This window comes from Oncorhynchus gorbuscha, linkage group LG22 (assembly GCF_021184085.1).
Source record: "Oncorhynchus gorbuscha isolate QuinsamMale2020 ecotype Even-year linkage group LG22, OgorEven_v1.0, whole genome shotgun sequence".
In the NCBI taxonomy this organism is placed as follows: Eukaryota; Metazoa; Chordata; class Actinopteri; order Salmoniformes; family Salmonidae; genus Oncorhynchus; species Oncorhynchus gorbuscha.
In genome coordinates, this window is record NC_060194.1 from 43,121,871 (window position 1) to 43,143,585 (window position 21,715).

At 49.7% G+C, this 21,715-nt stretch overlaps 1 protein-coding gene across 2 annotated transcripts in view; it reads right to left on the minus strand.

Annotated features, from left to right (window-relative positions):
- Positions 1–21,715, minus strand: part of LOC124009324 (epidermal growth factor receptor substrate 15-like 1) — a 66,600-nt gene that overhangs the window by 7,949 nt on the left and 36,936 nt on the right. For both annotated transcript variants that reach the window (XM_046320992.1, XM_046320991.1), the window contains exons 20-21: positions 20,139–20,224; positions 19,821–19,881 (exon numbers count right to left, since the gene is read on the minus strand). In XM_046320992.1, the coding sequence (XP_046176948.1) occupies positions 19,821–19,881; positions 20,139–20,224 (147 nt within the window). The remainder of the gene's footprint in view (positions 1–19,820; positions 19,882–20,138; positions 20,225–21,715) is intronic.

The window sequence follows — 21,715 nt, forward strand, 5'->3', positions numbered from 1 at the left end:
ACTGAGACACTGGTTGTGTGTGTGTGTGACTGAGACACTGGTACTATGTGTGTGTGTGTGTGTGTGTGTGTGTGTGTGTGTGTGTGTGTGTGTGTGTGTGTGTGTGTGACACTGGTTGTGTGTGTGTGTGTGTGACTGAGACACTGGTACTATGTGTGTGTGTGTGACTGAGACACTGGTACTATGTGTGTGTGTGTGACTGAGACACTGGTACTATGTGTGTGTGTGTGACTGAGACACTGGTACTATGTGTGTGTGTGTGTGTGTGTGTGTGTGTGTGTGTGTGTGTGTGTGTGTGTGTGTGTGTGTGTGTGTGTGTGTGTGTGTGTGTGTGTGTGTGTGTGTGTGTGTGTGTGACTGAGACACTGGTACTATGTGTGTGTGTGTGTGTGTGTGTGTGACTGAGACACTGGTACTATGTGTGTGTGTGTGTGTGTGTGTGTGTGTGTGTGTGTGTGTGTGTGTGTGTGTGTGTGTGTGTGTGTGTGTGTGTGTGTGTGTGTGTGTGTGTGACTGAGACACTGGTACTATGTGTGTGTGTGTGACTGAGACACTGGTACTATGTGTGTGTGTGTGACTGAGACACTGGTACTATGTGTGTGTGTGTGACTGAGACACTGGTACTATGTGTGTGTGTGTGTGTGTGTGTGTGTGTGTGTGTGTGTGTGTGTGTGTGTGTGTGTGTGTGTGTGTGTGTGTGTGTGTGTGTGTGTGTGTGTGTGTGTGTGACTGAGACACTGGTACTATGTGTGTGTGTGTGACTGAGACACTGGTACTATGTGTGTGTGTGTGACTGAGACACTGGTACTATGTGTGTGTGTGTGACTGAGACACTGGTACTATGTGTGTGTGTGTGACTGAGACACTGGTACTGTGTGTGTGTGTGTGTGTGTGTGTGTGTGTGTGTGTGTGTGTGTGTGTGTGTGTGTGTGTGTGTGTGTGTGTGTGTGTGTGTGTGTGTGTGTGTGACTGAGACACTGGTACTATGTGTGTGTGTGTGTGTGTGTGTGTGACTGAGACACTGGTACTATGTGTGTGTGTGTGTGTGTGTGTGTGTGTGTGTGTGTGTGTGTGTGTGTGTGTGTGTGTGTGTGTGTGTGTGTGTGTGTGTGTGTGTGTGTGTGTGTGTGTGACTGAGACACTGGTACTATGTGTGTGTGTGTGACTGAGACACTGGTACTATGTGTGTGTGTGTGACTGAGACACTGGTACTATGTGTGTGTGTGTGACTGAGACACTGGTACTATGTGTGTGTGTGTGTGTGTGTGTGTGTGTGTGTGTGTGTGTGTGTGTGTGTGTGTGTGTGTGTGTGTGTGTGTGTGTGTGTGTGTGTGTGTGTGTGACTGAGACACTGGTACTATGTGTGTGTGTGTGACTGAGACACTGGTACTATGTGTGTGTGTGTGACTGAGACACTGGTACTATGTGTGTGTGTGTGACTGAGACACTGGTACTATGTGTGTGTGTGTGACTGAGACACTGGTACTATGTGTGTGTGTGTGTGTGTGTGTGTGTGTGTGTGTGTGTGTGTGTGTGTGTGTGTGTGTGTGTGTGTGTGTGTGTGTGTGTGTGTGTGACTGAGACACTGGTACTGAGACACTGGTGTGTGTGTGTGTGTGTGTGTGACTGAGACACTGGTACTATGTGTGTGTGTGTGTGTGTGTGTGTGTGTGTGTGTGTGTGTGTGTGTGTGTGTGTGTGTGTGTGTGTGTGTGTGTGTGTGTGTGTGTGTGTGTGTGTGTGACTGAGACACTGGTACTATGTGTGTGTGTGTGACTGAGACACTGGTACTATGTGTGTGTGTGTGACTGAGACACTGGTACTATGTGTGTGTGTGACTGAGACACTGGTACTATGTGTGTGTGTGTGTGTGTGTGTGTGTGTGTGTGTGTGTGTGTGTGTGTGTGTGTGTGTGTGTGTGTGTGTGTGTGTGTGTGTGTGTGACTGAGACACTGGTACTATGTGTGTGTGTGTGAGACTGAGACACTGGTACTATGTGTGTGTGTGTGACTGAGACACTGGTACTATGTGTGTGTGTGTGACTGAGACACTGGTACTATGTGTGTGTGTGTGACTGAGACACTGGTACTATGTGTGTGTGTGTGACTGAGACACTGGTACTATGTGTGTGTGTGTGACTGAGACACTGGTACTATCTATGTGTGTGTGTGTGACTGAGACACTGGTACTATGTGTGTGTGTGTGTCTGAGACACTGGTACTATGTGTGTGTGTGTGTGTGTGTGTGTGTGTGTGTGTGTGTGTGTGTGTGTGTGTGTGTGTGTGTGTGTGTGTGTGTGTGTGTGTGTGTGTGTGTGTGTGTGTGTGTGTGTGACTGAGACACTGGTACTATGTGTGTGAGACTGAGACACTGGTACTATGTGTGTGTGTGTGACTGAGACACTGGTACTATGTGTGTGTGTGTGACTGAGACACTGGTACTATGTGTGTGTGACTGAGACACTGGTACTATGTGTGTGTGTGTGTGACTGAGACACTGGTACTATGTGTGTGTGTGTGTGACTGAGACACTGGTACTATGTGTGTGTGTGTGTGACTGAGACACTGGTACTATGTGTGTGTGACTGAGACACGGGTACTATGTGTGTGTGTGACTGAGACACTGGTACTATGTGTGTGTGATACTGGTACTATGTGTGTGTGTGACAGACACTGGTACTATGTGTGTGTGTGACTGAGACACTGGTACTATGTGTGTGTGATACTGGTACTGGTACTATGTGTGTGTGTGACTGAGACACTGGTACTATGTTATTTCTTACATTGGTACCCCAGGTCATCTTAGGTTTCATTACATACAGTCGGGAAGAACTACTGAACATAAGAGCAGCGTCAACTCACCATCAGTACGACCAAGATTATGACTTTCGCAAAGCGGATCCTGTGTTCTGCCTTTCACCCAGGACAACAGAATGGATCCCAGCCGGCGACCCAAAACAACAACTTCGTAAAAGAGGGAAACGAAGCGGTCTTCTGGTCAGACTCCGGAGACGGGTACATCGCGCACCATTCCCTAGCATACTTCTCGCCAATGTCCAGTCTCTTGACAACAAGGTTGATGAAATCCGAGCAAGGGTTGCCTTCCAGAGAGACATCAGAGACTGTAACGTTCTTTGCTTCACGGAAACATGGCTCACTCGAGAGACGCTATCGGAGTCGGTGCAGCCAGCTGGTTTCTCCACGCATCGCGCCGACAGAAGCCAACATCTTTCTAGTAAGAAGAGGGGCGGGGGCGTATGCTTTATGGTTAACGAGACGTGGTGTGGTCACAACAACATACAGGAACTCATGTCCTTCTGTTCACCTGATTTAGAATTCCTCACAATCAAATGTCGACCGCATTATCTACGAAGGGAATTTTCTTCGATTATAATCACAGCCGTATATATTCCCCCCCAAGCAGACACATCGATGGCTCTGAACGAACTTTATTTGAGTCTTTGCAAACTGGAATCCACATATCCTGAGGCTGCATTCATTGTAGCTGGGGATTTTAACAAGGCTAATCTGAAAACAAGACTCCCTAAATTGTATCAGCATATCGATTGCGCAACCAGGGCTGGTAAAACCTTGGATCATTGCTATTCTAACTTCCGCGACGCATATAAGGCCCTCCCCCGCCCTCCTTTCGGAAAAGCTGACCACGACTCCATTTTGTTATTCCCTGGCTACAGACAGAAGCTAAAACAAGAAGCTCCCGCGCTGAGGTCTGTTCAATGCTGGTCCGACCAATCTGATTCCACACTCCAAGACTGCTTCCATCACGTGGACTGGGATATGTTTCGTATTGCGTCAAACAACAACATTGACGAATACGCTGATTCGGTGAGCGAGTTCATTAGAACGTGCGTTGAAGATGTCATTCCCATAGCAACAATTAAAACATTCCCAAACCAGAAACCGTGTATTGATGGCAGCATTCGCGTGAAACTGAAAGCGCGAACCACTGCTTTTAATCGGGGCAAGGTGACCGGAAACATGACCGAATACAAACAGTGTAGCTATTCCCTCCGTAAGGCAATCAAACAAGCTAAGCGTCAGTATAGAGACAAAGTAGAATCGCAATTTAACGGCTCAGACACAAGAGGTATGTGGCAGGGTCTACAGTCAATCACGGATTACAAAAAGAGAACCAGCACCGTCACGGACCAGGATGTCTTGCTCCCAGGCAGACTAAATAACTTTGTGCCACTGACACGGCCCACAACCAAAACATGCGGACTCTCCTTCACTGCAGCCGAGGTGAGTAAAACATTTAAACGTGTTAACCCTCGCAAGGCTGCAGGCCCAGACGGCATCCCCAGCCGCGCCCCTCAGAGCATGCGCAGACCAGCTGGCTGGTGTGTTTACGGACATATTCAATCAAACCTTATCCCAGTCTGCTGTTCCCACATGCTTCAAGAGGGCCACCATTGTTCCTGTTCCCAAGAAAGCTAAGGTAACTGAGCTAAACGACTACCGCCCGTAGCACTCACTTCCGTCATCATGAAGTGCTTTGAGAGACTAGTCAAGGATCATATCACCTTCACCCTACCTGACACCCTAGACCCACTCCAATTTGCTTACCGCCCAAATAGGTCCACAGACGATGCAATCTCAACCACACTGCACACTGCCCTAACCCATCTGGACAAGAGGAATACCTATGTGAGAATGCTGTTCATCGACTACAGCTCAGCATTTAACACCATAGTACCCTCCAAACTCGTCATTAAGCTCGAGACCCTGGGTCTCGACCCCGCCCTGTGCAACTGGGTACTGGACTTCCTGACGGGCCGCCCCCAGGTGGCGAGGGTAGGTAACAACATCTCCACCTCGCTGATCCTCAACACTGGGGCCCCACAAGGGTGCGTTCTGATCCCTCTCCTGTACTCCCTGTTCACCCACGACTGCGTGGCCACGCACGCCTCCAACTCAATCATCAAGTTGGATTTCAAGGTTTTACTGCTAACCTACAAAGCATTACATGGGCTTGCTCCTACCTATCTCTCTGATGTGGTCCTGCCGTACATACTTACACGTACGCTACGGTCACAAGACGCAGGCCTCCTAATTGTCCCTAGAATTTCTAAGCAAACAGCTGGAGGCAGGGCTTTCTCCTATAGAGCTCCATTTTTATGGAATGGTCTGCCTACCCATGTAAGAGACGCAAACTCGGTCTCAACCTTTAAGTCTTTACTGAAGACTCATCTCTTCAGTGGGTCAAATGATTGAGTGTAGTCTGGCCCAGGAGTGGGAAGGTAAACGGAAAGGCTCTGGAGCAACGAACCGCCCTTGCTGTCTCTGCCTGGCCGGTTCCCATCTTTCCACTGGGAGTCTCTGCCTCTAACACTATTACAGGGGCTGAGTCACTGGCTTACTGGGGCTCTTTCATACCGTCCCTGGGTCACTTGAGTGGGTTGAGTCACTGATGTGATCTTCCTGTCTGGGTTGGCGCCCCCCCCTTGGGTTGTGCCGTGGCGGAGATCTTTGTGGGCTATACTCGGCCTTGTCTCAGGATGGTAAGTTGGTGGTTGAAGAAATCCCTCTAGTGGTGTGGGGGCTGTGCTTTGGCAAAGTGGGTGGGGTTATATCCTTCCTGTTTGGCCCTGTCCGGGGGTGTCCTGGATGGGGCCACAGTGTCTCCTGACCCCTCCTGTCTCAGCCTCCAGTATTTATGCTGCAGTAGTTTGTGTGTCGGGGGGCTAGGGTCAGTTTGTTATATCTGGAGTACTTCTCCTGTCCTATTCGATGTCCTGTGTGAATTTAAGGGTGTTCTCTCTAATTCTCTCTTTCTTTCTCTCTCTCTCGGAGGACCTGAGCCCTAGGACCATGCCTCAGGACTACCTGACATGATGACTCCTTGCTGTCCCCAGTCCACCTGGCCGTGCTGCTGCTCCAGTTTCAACTGTTCTGCCTTATTATTATTGGACCATGCTGGTAATTTATGAACATTTGAACATCATGGCCATGTTCTGTTATAATCTCCACCCGGCACAGCCAGAAGAGGACTGGCCACCCCACATAGCCTTGTTCCTCTCTAGGTTTCTTCCTAGGTTTTGGCCTTTCTAGGGAGTTTTTCCTAGCCACCGTGCTTCTACACCTGCATTGTTTGCTGTTTGGGGTTTTAGCCTGGGTTTCTGTACAGCACTTTGAGATATCAGCTGATGTACGAAGGGGTATAGAAATACATTTGATTTGATTTTGATTTGAAGTTTGCGGATGACAACAGTGGTAGGCTTGATTACCAACAACGACGAGACGGCCTACAGGGAGGAGGTGAGGGTCCTCGGAGTGTGGTGTCAGGAAAATAACCTCACACTCAACGTCAACAAAACTAAGGAGATGATTGTGGACTTCAGGAAACAGCCCCCTATCCACATCGATGGGACAGTAGTGGAGAGGGTAGTAAGTTTTAAGTTCCACGGCGTACACATCACAGACAAACTGAATTGGTCCACCCACACAGACAGCATCGTGAAGAAGGCGCAGCAGCGCCTCTTCAACCTCAGGAGGCTGAAGAAATTCAGCTTGTCACCAAAAGCACTCACAAACTTATAGAGATGCACAATCGAGAGCATCCTGTCGGGGTGTATCACCGCCTGGTACGGCAACTGCTCCGCCCACAACCGTAAGGCTCTCCAGAGGGTAGTGAGGTCTGCACAACGCATCACCGGGGGCAAACTACCTGCCCTCCAGGACACCTACACCACCCGATGTCACAGGAAGGCCATAAAGATCATCAAGGACAACAACCACCCGAGCCACTGCCTGTTCACCCCGCTATCGTCCAGAAGGCGAGGTCAGTACAGGTGCATCAAAGTTGGGACCGAGAGACTGAAAAACAGCTTCTATCTCAAGGCCATCAGACTGTTAAACAGCCACCACTAACATTGAGTGGCTGCTGCCAACACACTGACTCAACTCCAGCCACTTTAATAATGGGAATTTATGTAAAATATATCACTAGCCACTTTAAACAATGCTACTTAATATAATGTTTACATACCCTACATTATTTATCTCATATGTATACGTATATACTGTACTCTATATCATCTACTGCATCTTTATGTAATACATGTATCACTAGCCACTTTAAACTATGCCACTTTGTTTACATACCCTACATTACTCATCTCATATGTATATACTGTACTCGATACCATCTACTGCATCTTGCCTATGCCACTCTGTACCATCACTCATTCATATATCTTTATGTACATATTCTTTATTCTTTATCCCTTTACACTTTACACTGTGTATAAGGTAGTAGTTTTGGAATTGTTAGTTAGATTACTTGTTGGTTATTACTGCATTGTCGGAACTAGAAGCACAAGCATTTCGCTACACTCGCATTAACATCTGATAACCATGTCTATGTGACAAATAAAATTGATTTGATTTTTGATTTTTACTCCACCCCCCTCCTCTCAGAGATAAGAGGCTGAATAGTTGACTCACAACCACCGGTCTGTCGTCCTCACTCACTTCAAGATGGCCACCGTTGTTCCTGTACCCAGGACAAGCTAAGGTAACTGAACTGTCTATCTGCCCAGTAGCACACGAATACTCACTTCTGTTATCATCAAGTGCTTTGAAAGGCTTGTCAAGGATCACATCAGCTCCACCGTACCAGACATCCTAGACCCACAACAATTTTGTATACCGCCATAAAAGATCCATGGGCGATGCAATCGCCGTTGCACTGCACAACGCCCTATCCCACCTGGACAACAGGATTACCTACGTGAGAGTGCTGTTCATCGACTATAGCTCAGCTTTTAACTCCATAGTGCACTCCAAGCTCGTCACTGAACTCCTCTCTGTGCAACAGGGTCATGGACTTCCTGACAGGCCGACCCCAAGCAGTGAAGGTAGGCAACACCTCCGCCACGCTGATCCTCAACACTGGGGCCCCACAGGGGTGCGTGCTCAGCCCCCTCCTGTACTTCCTGTTCACCCATGATGGCGTGGTCACGCATGACTCCAACTCAATCATCAAGTTTGCAGACGATACAACAGTAGTAGGCCTGATTACCAACAATGACGAGATGGCCTACAGGGAGGAGGTGAGAGCCCTGGTGGAGTGTTGCCAGGAAAATAACCTCTCCCTCCACATCAACAATATTAAGGAACTGATTGTGGAATTCAGGAGACAGAAGAGGGGGCACAACCCCATCCTCATCGAAGGGGCACCAGTGGATAGGGTCAAAAGCTTCAAGTTCCTCGGCGTACACATAAGCGAAGACATGACATTAAACAGCGCCTCAGAAATATGGCCCCTAAGACCCTCACAAACTTCTACAGATGCACCGCCGAGAGCATTCTGTCGGGTATGCATCACCGCCCGGTACGCCAACTGCACTGCCCCCTCAACCGCAAGGCACACCAGAGGCTGATGCGGTCAGACCAACACATCATCAGGGGCACGCTGCCTGCCCTCCAGGACATTTACAGCACTCTGTGTCAAAGAAAGGCCAAGCAGATCATTAAGAACCTCAGTCACCCGAGACAAGGAGTGTTTACTCGGCTACTTAATCGGTGTTATTTGGGGTTTTAATTGGATTCTCTGTACTTTTTAAAAACATTTTAATTATTTGTGTACTTGTTTGACATTTTACTGAGCGAGAGGTGTGAGATAGCGAGAGGCATGAGAGACAGAGAGAGAGGGGAGATAGACAGAACAAGAGGCTAGAGGAGAGAGAGGCTAGAGGAGAGAGAGTTGAGAAAGACAGAACGAGATGTGCGAGAGAGCGAGAGGCTATAGAAGAGAGAGAGGCATGAGAGAGAGGCGAAATAGACAGAGACAGAGGGAGACAGACACAGAGAGGCGATAGAGACAGAGCGAGAGGCGAGAGAGACAGAGAGAGAGGCGAGAGAGACAGAGAGAGAGGCGAGAGAGACAGAGAGAGAGGCGAGAGAGACAGAGAGAGAGGCGAGAGAGACAGAGAGAGAGGCGAGAGAGACAGAGAGAGAGGCGAGAGAGACAGAGAGAGGCAAGAGAGACAGAGAGAGAGGCGAGAGAGACAGAGAGAGAGGCAAGAGAGGCGAGAGAGACCGAGAGAGGCGAGAGAGAGGCGAGAGAGACCGAGAGAGAGGCGAGAGAGACAGAGAGAGGCAAGAGAGACAGAGAGAGAGGCGAGAGAGACAGAGAGAGAGGCAAGAGAGGCGAGAGAGACCGAGAGAGGCGAGAGAGAGGCGAGAGAGACCGAGAGAGAGGCGAGAGAGACAGAGCAAGAGGCGAGAGAGACAGAGCAAGAGGCGAGAGAGACAGAGCAAGAGACAGAGAGAGAGGCAAGAGAGAGGCGAGAGAGACAGAGAGAGGCGAGAGAGACAGAGAGAGAGGCGAGAGAGACAGAGCGAGAGGCGAGAGAGAGCAAGAGAGACAGAGAGAGAGGCAAGAGAGAGGCGAGAGAGACAGAGAGAGAGGCAAGAGAGAGGCGAGAGAGACAGAGAGAGAGGCGAGAGAGACAGAGCGAGAGGCGAGAGAGACAGAGAGAGAGGCAAGAGAGAGGCGAGAGAGACAGAGAGAGAGGCGAGAGAGACAGAGCCGAGAGAGACAGAGAGAGAGCAAGAGAGACAGAGAGAGAGCAAGAGAGACAGAGAGAGAGCAAGAGAGACAGAGAGAGAGGCAAGAGAGAGGCGAGAGAGACAGAGAGGCAAGAGAGAGGCGAGAGAGACAGAGAGAGAGGCGAGAGAGACAGAGAGAGAGCAAGAGAGACAGAGAGAGAGGCAAGAGAGAGGCGAGAGAGACAGAGAGAGAGGCAAGAGAGAGGCGAGAGAGAGGCGAGAGAGACAGAGAGAGACAGAGAGAGACAGAGAGAGAGGCAAGAGAGACAGAGAGAGACAGAGCAAGAGGCAAGAGAGAGGCGAGAGAGACAGAGAGAGAGGCAAGAGAGACAGAGAGAGACAGAGCAAGAGGCGAGAGAGAGAGCAAGAGAGACAGAGAGAGAGGCAAGAGAGAGGCAAGAGAGAGGCGAGAGAGACAGAGAGAGAGGCGAGAGAGACAGAGAGAGAGGCGAGAGAGACAGAGAGAGAGGCGAGAGAGACAGAGAGAGGCAAGAGAGACAGAGAGAGAGGCGAGAGAGACAGAGAGAGAGGCAAGAGAGGCGAGAGAGACCGAGAGAGGCGAGAGAGAGGCGAGAGAGACCGAGAGAGAGGCGAGAGAGACAGAGCAAGAGGCGAGAGAGACAGAGCAAGAGGCGAGAGAGACAGAGCAAGAGACAGAGAGAGAGGCAAGAGAGAGGCGAGAGAGACAGAGAGAGGCGAGAGAGACAGAGAGAGAGGCGAGAGAGACAGAGCGAGAGGCGAGAGAGAGCAAGAGAGACAGAGAGAGAGGCAAGAGAGAGGCGAGAGAGACAGAGAGAGAGGCAAGAGAGAGGCGAGAGAGACAGAGAGAGAGGCGAGAGAGACAGAGCGAGAGGCGAGAGAGACAGAGAGAGAGGCAAGAGAGAGGCGAGAGAGACAGAGAGAGAGGCGAGAGAGACAGAGCCGAGAGAGACAGAGAGAGAGCAAGAGAGACAGAGAGAGAGCAAGAGAGACAGAGAGAGAGCAAGAGAGACAGAGAGAGAGCAAGAGAGACAGAGAGAGAGGCAAGAGAGAGGCGAGAGAGACAGAGAGGCAAGAGAGAGGCGAGAGAGACAGAGAGAGAGGCGAGAGAGACAGAGAGAGAGCAAGAGAGACAGAGAGAGAGGCAAGAGAGAGGCGAGAGAGACAGAGAGAGAGGCAAGAGAGAGGCGAGAGAGAGGCGAGAGAGACAGAGAGAGACAGAGAGAGACAGAGAGAGAGGCAAGAGAGACAGAGAGAGACAGAGCAAGAGGCAAGAGAGAGGCGAGAGAGACAGAGAGAGAGGCAAGAGAGACAGAGAGAGACAGAGCAAGAGGCGAGAGAGAGAGCAAGAGAGACAGAGAGAGAGGCAAGAGAGAGGCAAGAGAGACCCGAGAGAGACCGAGAGAGGCGAGAGAGAGGCGAGAGAGACCGAGAGAGAGGCGAGATAGAGAGCAAGAGGCGAGAGAGACAGAGCAAGAGGCGAGAGAGACAGAGCAAGAGAGAGAGGCAAGAGAGAGGCGAGAGAGACCGAGAGAGGCGAGAGAGAGGCAAGAGAGAGGGGGAGAGAGAGAGAGGGAGAGAGCAGTGAGAGAGAGAGGGAGAGAGCAGCGAGAGAGAGAGGGAGAGCAGCGAGAGAGAGAGGGAGAGCAGCGAGAGAGAGAGGGAGAGCAGCGAGAGAGAGAGGGAGAGCAGCGAGAGAGAGAGAGGGAGAGCAGCGAGAGAGAGAGAGGGAGAGCAGCGAGAGAGAGAGGGAGAGCAGCGAGAGAGAGAGGGAGAGCAGCGAGAGAGAGAGGGAGAGCAGCGAGAGAGAGAGGGAGAGCAGCGAGAGAGAGAGGGAGAGCAGCGAGAGAGAGAGGGAGAGCAGCGAGAGAGAGAGGGAGAGCAGCGAGAGAGAGAGGGAGAGCAGCGAGAGAGAGAGGGAGAGCAGCGAGAGAGAGAGGGAGAGCAGCGAGAGAGAGAGGGAGAGCAGCGAGAGAGAGAGGGAGAGCAGCGAGAGAGAGAGGGAGAGCAGCGAGAGAGAGAGGGAGAGCAGCGAGAGAGACAGAGCGAGAGAGACAGAGAGAGGCGAAAGAGACAAGAGAGAGGGAGAGGCAAGAGACAGAGAGCAGACGAGAGAGACAGAGCAAGAGAGACAGAGAGCAGCGAGAGAGACAGAGCGAGAGGCGAGGCGAGAGAGAGGTGAGAGCGAGGTGAGAGCGAGGTGAGACGCGAAGTGAGAGAGAGATAATGTAGCGAGGGTGAATAGTTGACACCACCACCACATCTGAACTGTGGCTGCTGCTATGAGAGTCACACAGGAAGAGAAACACAGGGCACACACACCGTGGGAGATGTGGGCAGAACACACACACACAGATGTGGGCAGTAGAGGTTGACACAGGTCTTGCAGGAATCTGGCAGAAATGGGAGTCAAGTTCTAGAGTCAAGTTATGGACAGGATCAACAATCTACAGTACTGGGTCTACAGTACTGGATCAACAGTCTACAGTACTGGATCAACAGTCTACAGTACTGGATCAACAGTCTACAGTACTGGATCAACAGTCTACAGTACTGGATCAACAGTCTAAGGAACTGGCAGTACAGGCCAACAGTCTACAGGAACGGGCAGTACTGGATCAACAGTCTACAGTACTGGATCAACAGTCTACAGTACTGGATCAACAGTCTACAGTACTGGATCAACAGTCTACAGTACTGGATCAACAGTCTACAGTACTGGATCAACAGTCTACAGTACTGGATCAACAGTCTACAGTACTGGATCAACAGTCTACAGTACTGGATCAACAGTCTACAGTACTGGATCAACAGTCTACAGGAACGGGCAGTACAGGCCAGAATCAACAGTCTACAGGAACAGGCAGTACAGGCCAACAGTCTAGAGGAACGGGCAGTACAGGCCAACAGTCTAGAGGAACGGGCAGTACAGGCCAACAGTCTAGAGGAACGGGCAGTACAGGCCAACAGTCTAGAGGAACGGGCAGTACAGGCCAACAGTCTAGAGGAACGGGCAGTACAGGCCAACAGTCTAGAGGAACGGGCAGTACAGGCCAACAGTCTAGAGGAACGGGCAGTACAGGCCAACAGTCTAGAGGAACGGGCAGTACAGGCCAACAGTCTACAGGAACGGGCAGTACAGGCCAACAGTCTACAGGAACGGGCAGTACAGGCCAACAGTCTACAGGAACAGGCAGTACAGGATCAACAGTCTACAGGAACGGGCAGTACAGGCCAACAGTCTACAGGAACGGGCAGTACAGGCCAACAGTCTACAGGAACAGGCAGTACAGGATCAACAGTCTACAGGAACGGGCAGTACAGGCCAACAGTCTACAGTACTGGATCAACAGTCTACAGGAACGGGCAGTACAGGCCAACAGTCTACAGGAACGGGCAGTACAGGCCAACAGTCTACAGGAACGGGCAGTACAGGCCAACAGTCTACAGGAACGGGCAGTACAGGCCAACAGTCTACAGGAACGGGCAGTACAGTACAGGATCAACATTCCACAGGAATAGTTGTAAAGTGAGTTTTTGGGGGCGGGAATACGTCATGTGTGGAGCATTTCATAAAAACAACTGTGGCCTAATACAGTTGAAATAAATAAGTAATAAATGGTGACTTCCCCCTCCCTCTTCCGTCAGCTCACTCGCACCTCGCTTCAGTTGTTGCCAGTCATTAGGCTACCTCAGAGTCAGATGCCAACCTACGTCAGCTCACTCGCACCTCGCTTCAGTTGTTGCCAGTCATTAGGCTACCTCAGAGTCAGATGCCAACCTACGTCAGTGTACAAGGAAGGAACAGAGAACACAGCCTGTAAAGAAACATTATAGTCTAACCAATCAGAGAGCGGGACAAGTGGCCTGAAGCGGCACAGCTCCTCCACTCCTAGCTATCTTACCTCACAATTGTTTGTTTATTTAACTAAACCTGTGCTAACTTTTATCCTTTCATCTTTATTTAACCAGGTAGGCCAGTTGAGAACAAATTCTCATTTATAACTGTGACCTTGCCAAGATAAAGCAAAGCAGTGCGGCAATGAGGTAGGTAGATTGGATGGGCTATTTACAGATGGACTATGTACAGCTGCAGCAATCGGTAAGCTGCTCTGACAGCTGACGTTTAAAGTTAGTGAGGGAGATATACGTCTCCAACTTCAGCAATTTTTGCAATTCGTTCCAGTCATTAGCAGCAGAGAACTGGAAGGAAAGGCGGCCAAATGAGGTGTTGTCTTTGGGGATGACCAGTGAGATATACCTGCTGGAGCGCGTGCTACGGGTGGGTGTTGCTATGGTGACCAGTGAGCTGAGATAACGCGGAGCTTTACCTATCAAAGACTTATAGATGACCTGGAAGGTGAAATTAAAAAAGGTTGACAGACAACGCAGTAGTGCTCAGTGTCTTTTAAATATGTAGTGAATGTTCCTAAGTGCTCAGCTGTAGACTACAGTTTAATGTGCTCAGTGCTTCAGCCGTAGGCTACAGTTTAATGTGCTCAGTGCTTCAGCTGTAGACTACAGTTTAATGTGCTCAGTGCTTCAGCTGTAGACTACAGTTTAATGTGCTCAGTGCTTCAGCTGTAGACTACAGTTTAATGTGCTCAGTGCTTCAGCTGTAGACTACAGTTTAATGTGCTCAGTGCTTCAGCTGTAGACTACAGTTTAATGTGCTCAGTGCTTCAGCTGTAGACTACAGTTTAATGTGCTCAGTGCTTCAGCTGTAGACTACAGTTTAATGTGCTCAGTGCTTCAGCTGTAGACTACAGTTTAATGTGCTCAGTGCTTCAGCTGTAGACTACAGTTTAATGTGCTTCAGCTGTAGACTACAGTTTAATGTGCTCAGTGCTTCAGCCGTAGGCTACAGTTTAATGTGCTCAGTGCTTCAGCTGTAGACTACAGTTTAATGTGCTCAGTGCTTCAGCTGTAGACTACAGTTTAATGTGCTCAGTGCTTCAGCTGTAGGCTACAGTTTAATGTGCTTCAGCTGTAGACTACAGTTTAATGTGCTCAGTGCTTCAGCCGTAGGCTACAGTTTAATGTGCTCAGTGCTTCAGCTGTAGTCTCCAATTTAATGTGCTCAGTGCTTCAGCTGTAGACTACAGTTTAATGTGCTCAGTGCTTCAGCTGTAGGCTACAGTATAATGTGCTCAGTGCTTCAGCTGTAGGCTACAGTTTAATGTGCTTCAGCTGTAGACTACAGTTTAATGTGCTTCAGCTGTAGACTACAGTTTATTGTGCTTCAGCTGTAGACTACAGTTTATTGTGCTTCAGCTGTAGACTACAGTTTAATGTGCTTCAGCTGTAGACTACAGTTTAATGTGCTCAGTGCTTCAGCCGTAGGCTACAGTTTAATGTGCTCAGTGCTTCAGCTGTAGACTAGTTTAATGTGCTCAGTGCTCAGCCGTAGGCTACAGTTTAATGTGCTCAGTGCTTCAGCTGTAGACTACAGTTTAATGTGCTCAGTGCTTCAGCTGTAGACTACAGTTTAATGTGCTCAGTGCTTCAGCTGTAGGCTACAGTATAATGTGCTCAGTGCTTCAGCTGTAGACTACAGTTTAATGCCAGTGCTGTGCTGAGCAGACCATCCTGCTGTGGTCTCTGTCCTCATCCTTAATGATCTACACCCAGGTTATTTAGAATACACTCATCCAGAGATACACGGCCCACATTCAGTACATTTGAACTAAAATAGGTAAGACAACCACATACCACAGTCGTATATTGCATTACTGAAATGATTTTCAATATGTCCAAAACAAAGACAATAGCCTACATATTTGCGTGTGCAAAAATGAGGACGGGATGGGAGTGATTTTTCTCAGGAAGGGACAGGAAAGTTCCGGGGTTATAGAAAGGACTGAATTTTCACTCCCGCGTCAACCTCTAGTAGGCAGACCACACACTGAGGTAGATCTGGGCAGACCACTCACTGAGGTAGACCTGGGCAGACCACACACTGAGGTAGACCTGGGCAGACCACACACTGAGGTAGACATGGGCAGACCACACACTGAGGTAGACATGGGCAGACCACACACTGAGGTAGACATGGGCAGACCACACACTGAGGTAGACCTGGGCAGACCACACACTGAGGTAGACCTGGGCAGACCACACACTGAGGTAGACCTGGGCAGACCACACACTGAGGTAGACCTGGGCAGACCACACACTGAGGTAGACCTGGGCAGACCACACACTGAGGTAGACCTGGGCAGACCACACACTGAGGTAGACGTGGGCAGACCACACACTGAGGTAGACGTGGGCAGACCACACACTGAGGTAGACGTGGGCAGACCACACACTGAGGTAGACGTGGGCAGACCACACACTGAGGTAGACGTGGGCAGACCACACACTGAGGTAGACGTGGGCAGACCACACACTGAGGTAGATGTGGGCAGACCACACACTGAGGTAGATGTGGGCAGAGCACACACTGAGGTAGATGTGGGCAGACCACACACCTTCAGATTTTGCTGTTGACCTGCTGGCAGCCTAACTTGGACCTGCTGGTTATTTCCTATCTTAATCTGGACACTGGGTTTGGATGGTAAACTAAACAATCAGTATCAGTAATCAGTCAGTGCTCAAAGCCAAAACAGACCTTATCTGTTCCAACAGCTTTCCTGTTTACCAGCTCCTTTGAAAGGAGAAGAAACTGAGGGCTCCGCACCCTCACAAGACGACCACAAAAGGGAACATGACACACACACACGCTTACAAGACGACCACAAAAGGGAAGGACTAACATGACACACACACACGCTCACAAGACGACCACAAAAGGGAAGGACTAACATGACACACACACACGCTCACAAGACGACCACAAAAGGGAAGGACTAACATGACACACACACACGCTCACAAGACGACCACAAAAGGGAAGGACTAACATGACACACACACACGCTCACAAGACGACCACAAAAGGGAAGGACTAACATGACACACACACACGCTCACAAGACGACCACAAAAGGGAAGGACTAACATGACACACACACACGCTCACACACACACGCTCACACACACACGCTCACACACACACAAGTTTAATAAGACAGTGTTAGCGAACAAATGAATCGTTCTGAAAAAATTGATGCTACAAACTATGACTTACCTCAACTTCTAATCCTTCTAACTAACTACTCCTACTAACTAACCAACTCCTCACTGACTAACTAACTCCCCCTAACTAACTCCCCCTAACTCCTCCTCCTTACTAACTCCTCCTCCTTACTAACTCCTCCTCCTTACTAACTCCTCCTCCTTACTAACTCCTCCTCCTTACAAACTCCTCCTCCTTACTAACTCCTCCTCCTTACTAACTCCTCCTCCTTACTAACTCCTCCTCCTTACTAACTCCTCCTCCTAAACTAACTCCTAATTAACTAACTAATTAACTCCTACCTCCTCCCCCTCCTTCTAACTAACTCCCCCTCCTTCTAACTAACTCCTCCTCCTCCTCACTAACTCCTCCTAACCAACTCCTCCTAACCAACTCCTCCTAACCAACTCCTCCTAACCAACTCCTCCTAACCAACTCCTCCTAACCAACTCCTCCTAACCAACTCCTCCTAACCAACTCCTCCTAACCAACTCCTCCTAACCAACTCCTCCTAACCAACTCCTCCTAACCAACTCCTCCTAACCAACTCCTCCTAACCAACTCCTCCTAACCAACTCCTCCTAACCAACTCCTCCTAACCAACTCCTCCTAACCAACTCCTCCTAACCAACTCCTCCTAACCAACTCCTCCTCCTCCTAACCAACTCCTCCTCCTCCTAACCAACTCCTCCTCCTCCTAACCAACTCCTCCTCCTCCTAACCAACTCCTCCTCCTCCTAACCAACTCCTCCTAACCAACTCCTCCTCCTCCTCCTAACCAACTCCTCCTCCTCCTAACTAACTAACTCCTCCTCCTCCTCCTAACTCCTCCTCCTCCTCCTAACTCCTCCTCCTCCTCCTAACTCCTCCTCCTCCTAACTCCTCCTCCTCCTAACTCCTCCTCCTCCTAACTACCTCCTCCTCCTAACTAACTCCTCCTCCTCCTAACTAACTCCTCCTCCTCCTAACTAACTCCTCCTCCTCCTAACTAACTCCTCCTCCTCCTAACTAACTCCTCCTCCTCACTAACTCCTCCTCCTCCTCACTAACTCCTCCTCCTCCTCACTAACTCCTCCTCCTCCTCACTAACTCCTCCTCCTCCTAACTAACTCCTCCTCCTCCTAACTAACTCCTCCTCCTCCTAACTAACTCCTCCTCCTCCTAACTAACTCCTCCTCCTCCTAACTAACTCCTCCTCCTCCTAACTAACTCCTCCTCCTCCTAACTAACTTCTCCTCCTAATTAACTAACTAACTAACTCCCCCTCCCTCCAACTAACTAACCCCTCCTCCCAACTAACTCCCCCTCCTCCCAACTAACTCCCCCTCCTCCCAACTAACCAACTCCTCCTAACTAACCAACTCCTCCTAACTAACCAACTCCTCCTAACTAACCAACTCCTCCTAACTAACCAACTCCTCCTAACTAACCAACTCCTCCTAACTAACCAACTCCTCCTAACTAACCAACTCCTCCTAACTAACCAACTCCTCCTAACTAACCAACTCCTCCTAACTAACCAACTCCTCCTAACTAACCAACTCCTCCTAACTAACCAACTCCTCCTAACTAACCAACTCCTCCTAACTAACCAACTCCTCCTAACTAACCAACTCCTCCTAACTAACCAACTCCTCCTCACTAACCAACTCCTCCTCACTAACCAACTCCTCCTCACTAACCAACTAACTCCTCCTCACTAACTAACTCATCCTCACTAACTAACTCATCCTCACTAACTAACTCATCCTAACTAACTAACTCATCCTCCTAACTAACTCCTGGCACTGTGTGAGGAATAGGTGGCACTGTGTAGGGAATAGGTGGCACTGTGTAGGGAATAGGTGGCACTGTGTAGGGAATAGGTGGCACTGTGTAGGGAATAGGTGGCACTGTGTAGGGAATAGGTGGCACTGTGTAGGGAATAGGTGGCACTGTGTAGGGAATAGGTGGCACTGTGTAGGGAGTAGGTGGCACTGTGTAGGGAGTAGGTGGCACTGTGTAGGGAGTAGGTGGCACTGTGTAGGGAGTAGGTGGCACTGTGTAGGGAGTAGGTGGCACTGTGTAGGGAGTAGGTGGCACTGTGTAGGGAGTAGGTGGCACTGTGTAAGGAATAGGTGGCACTGTGTAAGGAATAGGTGGCACTGTGTAAGGAATAGGTGGCACTGTGTAAGGAATAGGTGGCACTGTGTAAGGAATAGGTGGCACTGTGTAGGGAATAGGTGGCACTGTGTAGGGAATAGGTGGCACTGTGTAGGGAATAGGTGGCACTGTGTAGGGAATAGGTGGCACTGTGTAAGGAATAGGTGGCACTGTGTAAGGAATAGGTGGCACTGTGTAAGGAATAGGTGGCACTGTGTAAGGAATAGGTGGCACTGTGTAAGGAATAGGTGGCACTGTGTAAGGAATAGGTGGCACTGTGTAAGGAATAGGTGGCACTGTGTAAGGAATGGGTGGCACTGTGTAGAGAATATGGTTGGCACTGTGTAGAGAATATGGTTGGCACTGTGTAGAGAATATGGTTGGCACTGTGCAGGGAATAGGTGGCACTGTGCAGGGAATAGGTGGCACTGTGCAGGGAATAGGTGGCACTGTGTAGGGAATAGGTGGCACTGTGTAGGGAATAGGTGGCACTGTGTAGGGAATAGGTGGCACTGTGTAGGGAATAGGTGGCACTGTGTAGGGAATAGGTGGCACTGTGTAGGGAATAGGTGGCACTGTGTAGGGAATAGGTGGCACTGTGTAGCGAATAGGGTGCCATTGAAGACAGCCACAATAAACAAGAGACTAACTACAGAACTTAGTTTTTTAAAGAAAATTAATTTGATGAACCGATTTAATAATAGAAGCGTCTATTTTAGTCTTGTGGTATTACCCTAGAAAGGTGTTTAAACCTTCTCTTCTAGTGTTTCTCTTCTGTTCTTTTGATTTCACTTAAGACTATCACTTGTTGTTTTTTTTGCTAACTAAAGGAAGAACTGTGTATTATAAGTAACATCACATTGACTTCCTTCACACACACACACACACACACACACACACACACACACACACACACACACACACACACACACACACACACACACACACACACACACACACACACACACACACACACACACACACACACACACACACACACCTACCATAAGGAGGCGCAGGCCTGTTAGGTGTGTTCTTAGGTGGTAGCACAGGGTTGATTGGTTTCTGCTCACAACGCCAGAATAAAGACAACAACAAAAAAACATCCAAAATTGACATTTTTTACAACAGAGGTACTATATTTTTCACAAGCTTTGAGTTAAGAGCCTACATCTCGTTGCCTTGACAGTCAGACAGCCTCCCTGTATCCAGGTGGAGAATAATATCATATCGATGTCAGTCATTGTATTTATTTGGGAATATAATGCTATAAAGCAGTCCTTATATATGATTTACATCCACAATGCTCCCCGGTAACCTACCTTTTTAGACATTTGACTGAAGTCTGCGAATCCACTCTTTCCTCCAAAAGCATTGCCACCGAAAGGGTCCACTGTTCCGAAGCCATCTACAAACAGAACGACAACACAACAACCATAAAAACACTTCACATGGAAACATCCAGGGAACAAACGAGCTACTGAAGCTGCCTGGGAAACCACACAGAGAGAATCCAGAGAAACGGGGCGGTCTTTACTAGGACTTTCCAAACCTAAATAGTAGAAGACTGACGTCCGCATCTGATTAACTGATTACAGAACTGAGCAGCGTTACTGTGAGCAGCACTGTGGTGGGTTACTGTGAGCAGCACTGTGGTGGATTTCTGTGAGCAGCACTGTGGTGGGTTTCTGTGAGCAGCACTGAGCTGGGTTACTGTGAGCAGCACTGAGCTGGGTGACTGTGAGCAGCACTGAGCTGGGTGACTGTGAGCAGCACTGAGCTGGGTGACTGTGAGCAGCACTGAGCTGGGTGACTGTGAGCAGCACTGAGCTGGGTGACTGTGAGCAGCACTGAGCTGGGTGACTGTGAGCAGCACTGAGCTGGGTGACTGTGAGCAGCACTGAGCTGGGTGACAGTGAGCAGCACTGAGCTGGGTGACAGTGAGCAACACTCTGGTGGGTTACTGTGAGCAGCACTGTGGTGGGTTACTGTGAGCAGCACTGTGGTGGGTGACAGTGAGCAGCACTGAGCTGGGTGACAGTGAGCAACACTCTGGTGGGTTACTGTGAGCAGCACTGTGGTGGGTTACTGTGAGCAGCACTGTGGTGGGTTACTGTGAGCAGCACTGAGCTGGGTGACTGTGAGCAGCACTGAGCAGAGCTGGGTGGGTGTGAGCAGCACTGAGCTGGGTGACAGTGAGCAGCACTGAGCTGGGTGACAGTGAGCAGCACTGAGCTGGGTTACTGTGAGCAGCACTGAGCTGGGTGACTGTGAGCAGCACTGAGCTGGGTGACTGTGAGCAACACTGAGCTGGGTGACTGTGAGCAACACTCTGGTGGGTTACTGTGAGCAGCACTCTGGTGGGTTACTGTGAGCAGCACTGATCTGGGTTACTGTGAGCAGCACTGATCTGGGTTACTGTGAGCAACACTCTGGTGGGTTACTGTGAGCAGCACTGATATGGGTTACTGTGAGCAACACTGATATGGGTTACTGTGAGCAGCACTCTGGTGGGTTACTGTGAGCAGCACTCTGGTGGGTTACTGTGAGCAGCACTGATCTGGGTTACTGTGAGCAGCACTGATCTGGGTTACTGTGAGCAACACTCTGGTGGGTTACTGTGAGCAGCACTGATATGGGTTACTGTGAGCAACACTGATATGGGTTACTGTGAGCAACACTCTGGTGGGTTACTGTGAGCAGCACTCTGGTGGGTTACTGTGAGCAGCACTGATCTGGGTTACTGTGAGCAGCACTGATCTGGGTTACTGTGAGCAACACTCTGGTGGGTTACTGTGAGCAGCACTCTGGTGGGTTACTGTGAGCAGCACTGATATGGGTTACTGTGAGCAACACTCGTGGGTTACTGTGAGCAGCACTCTGGTGGGTTACTGTGAGC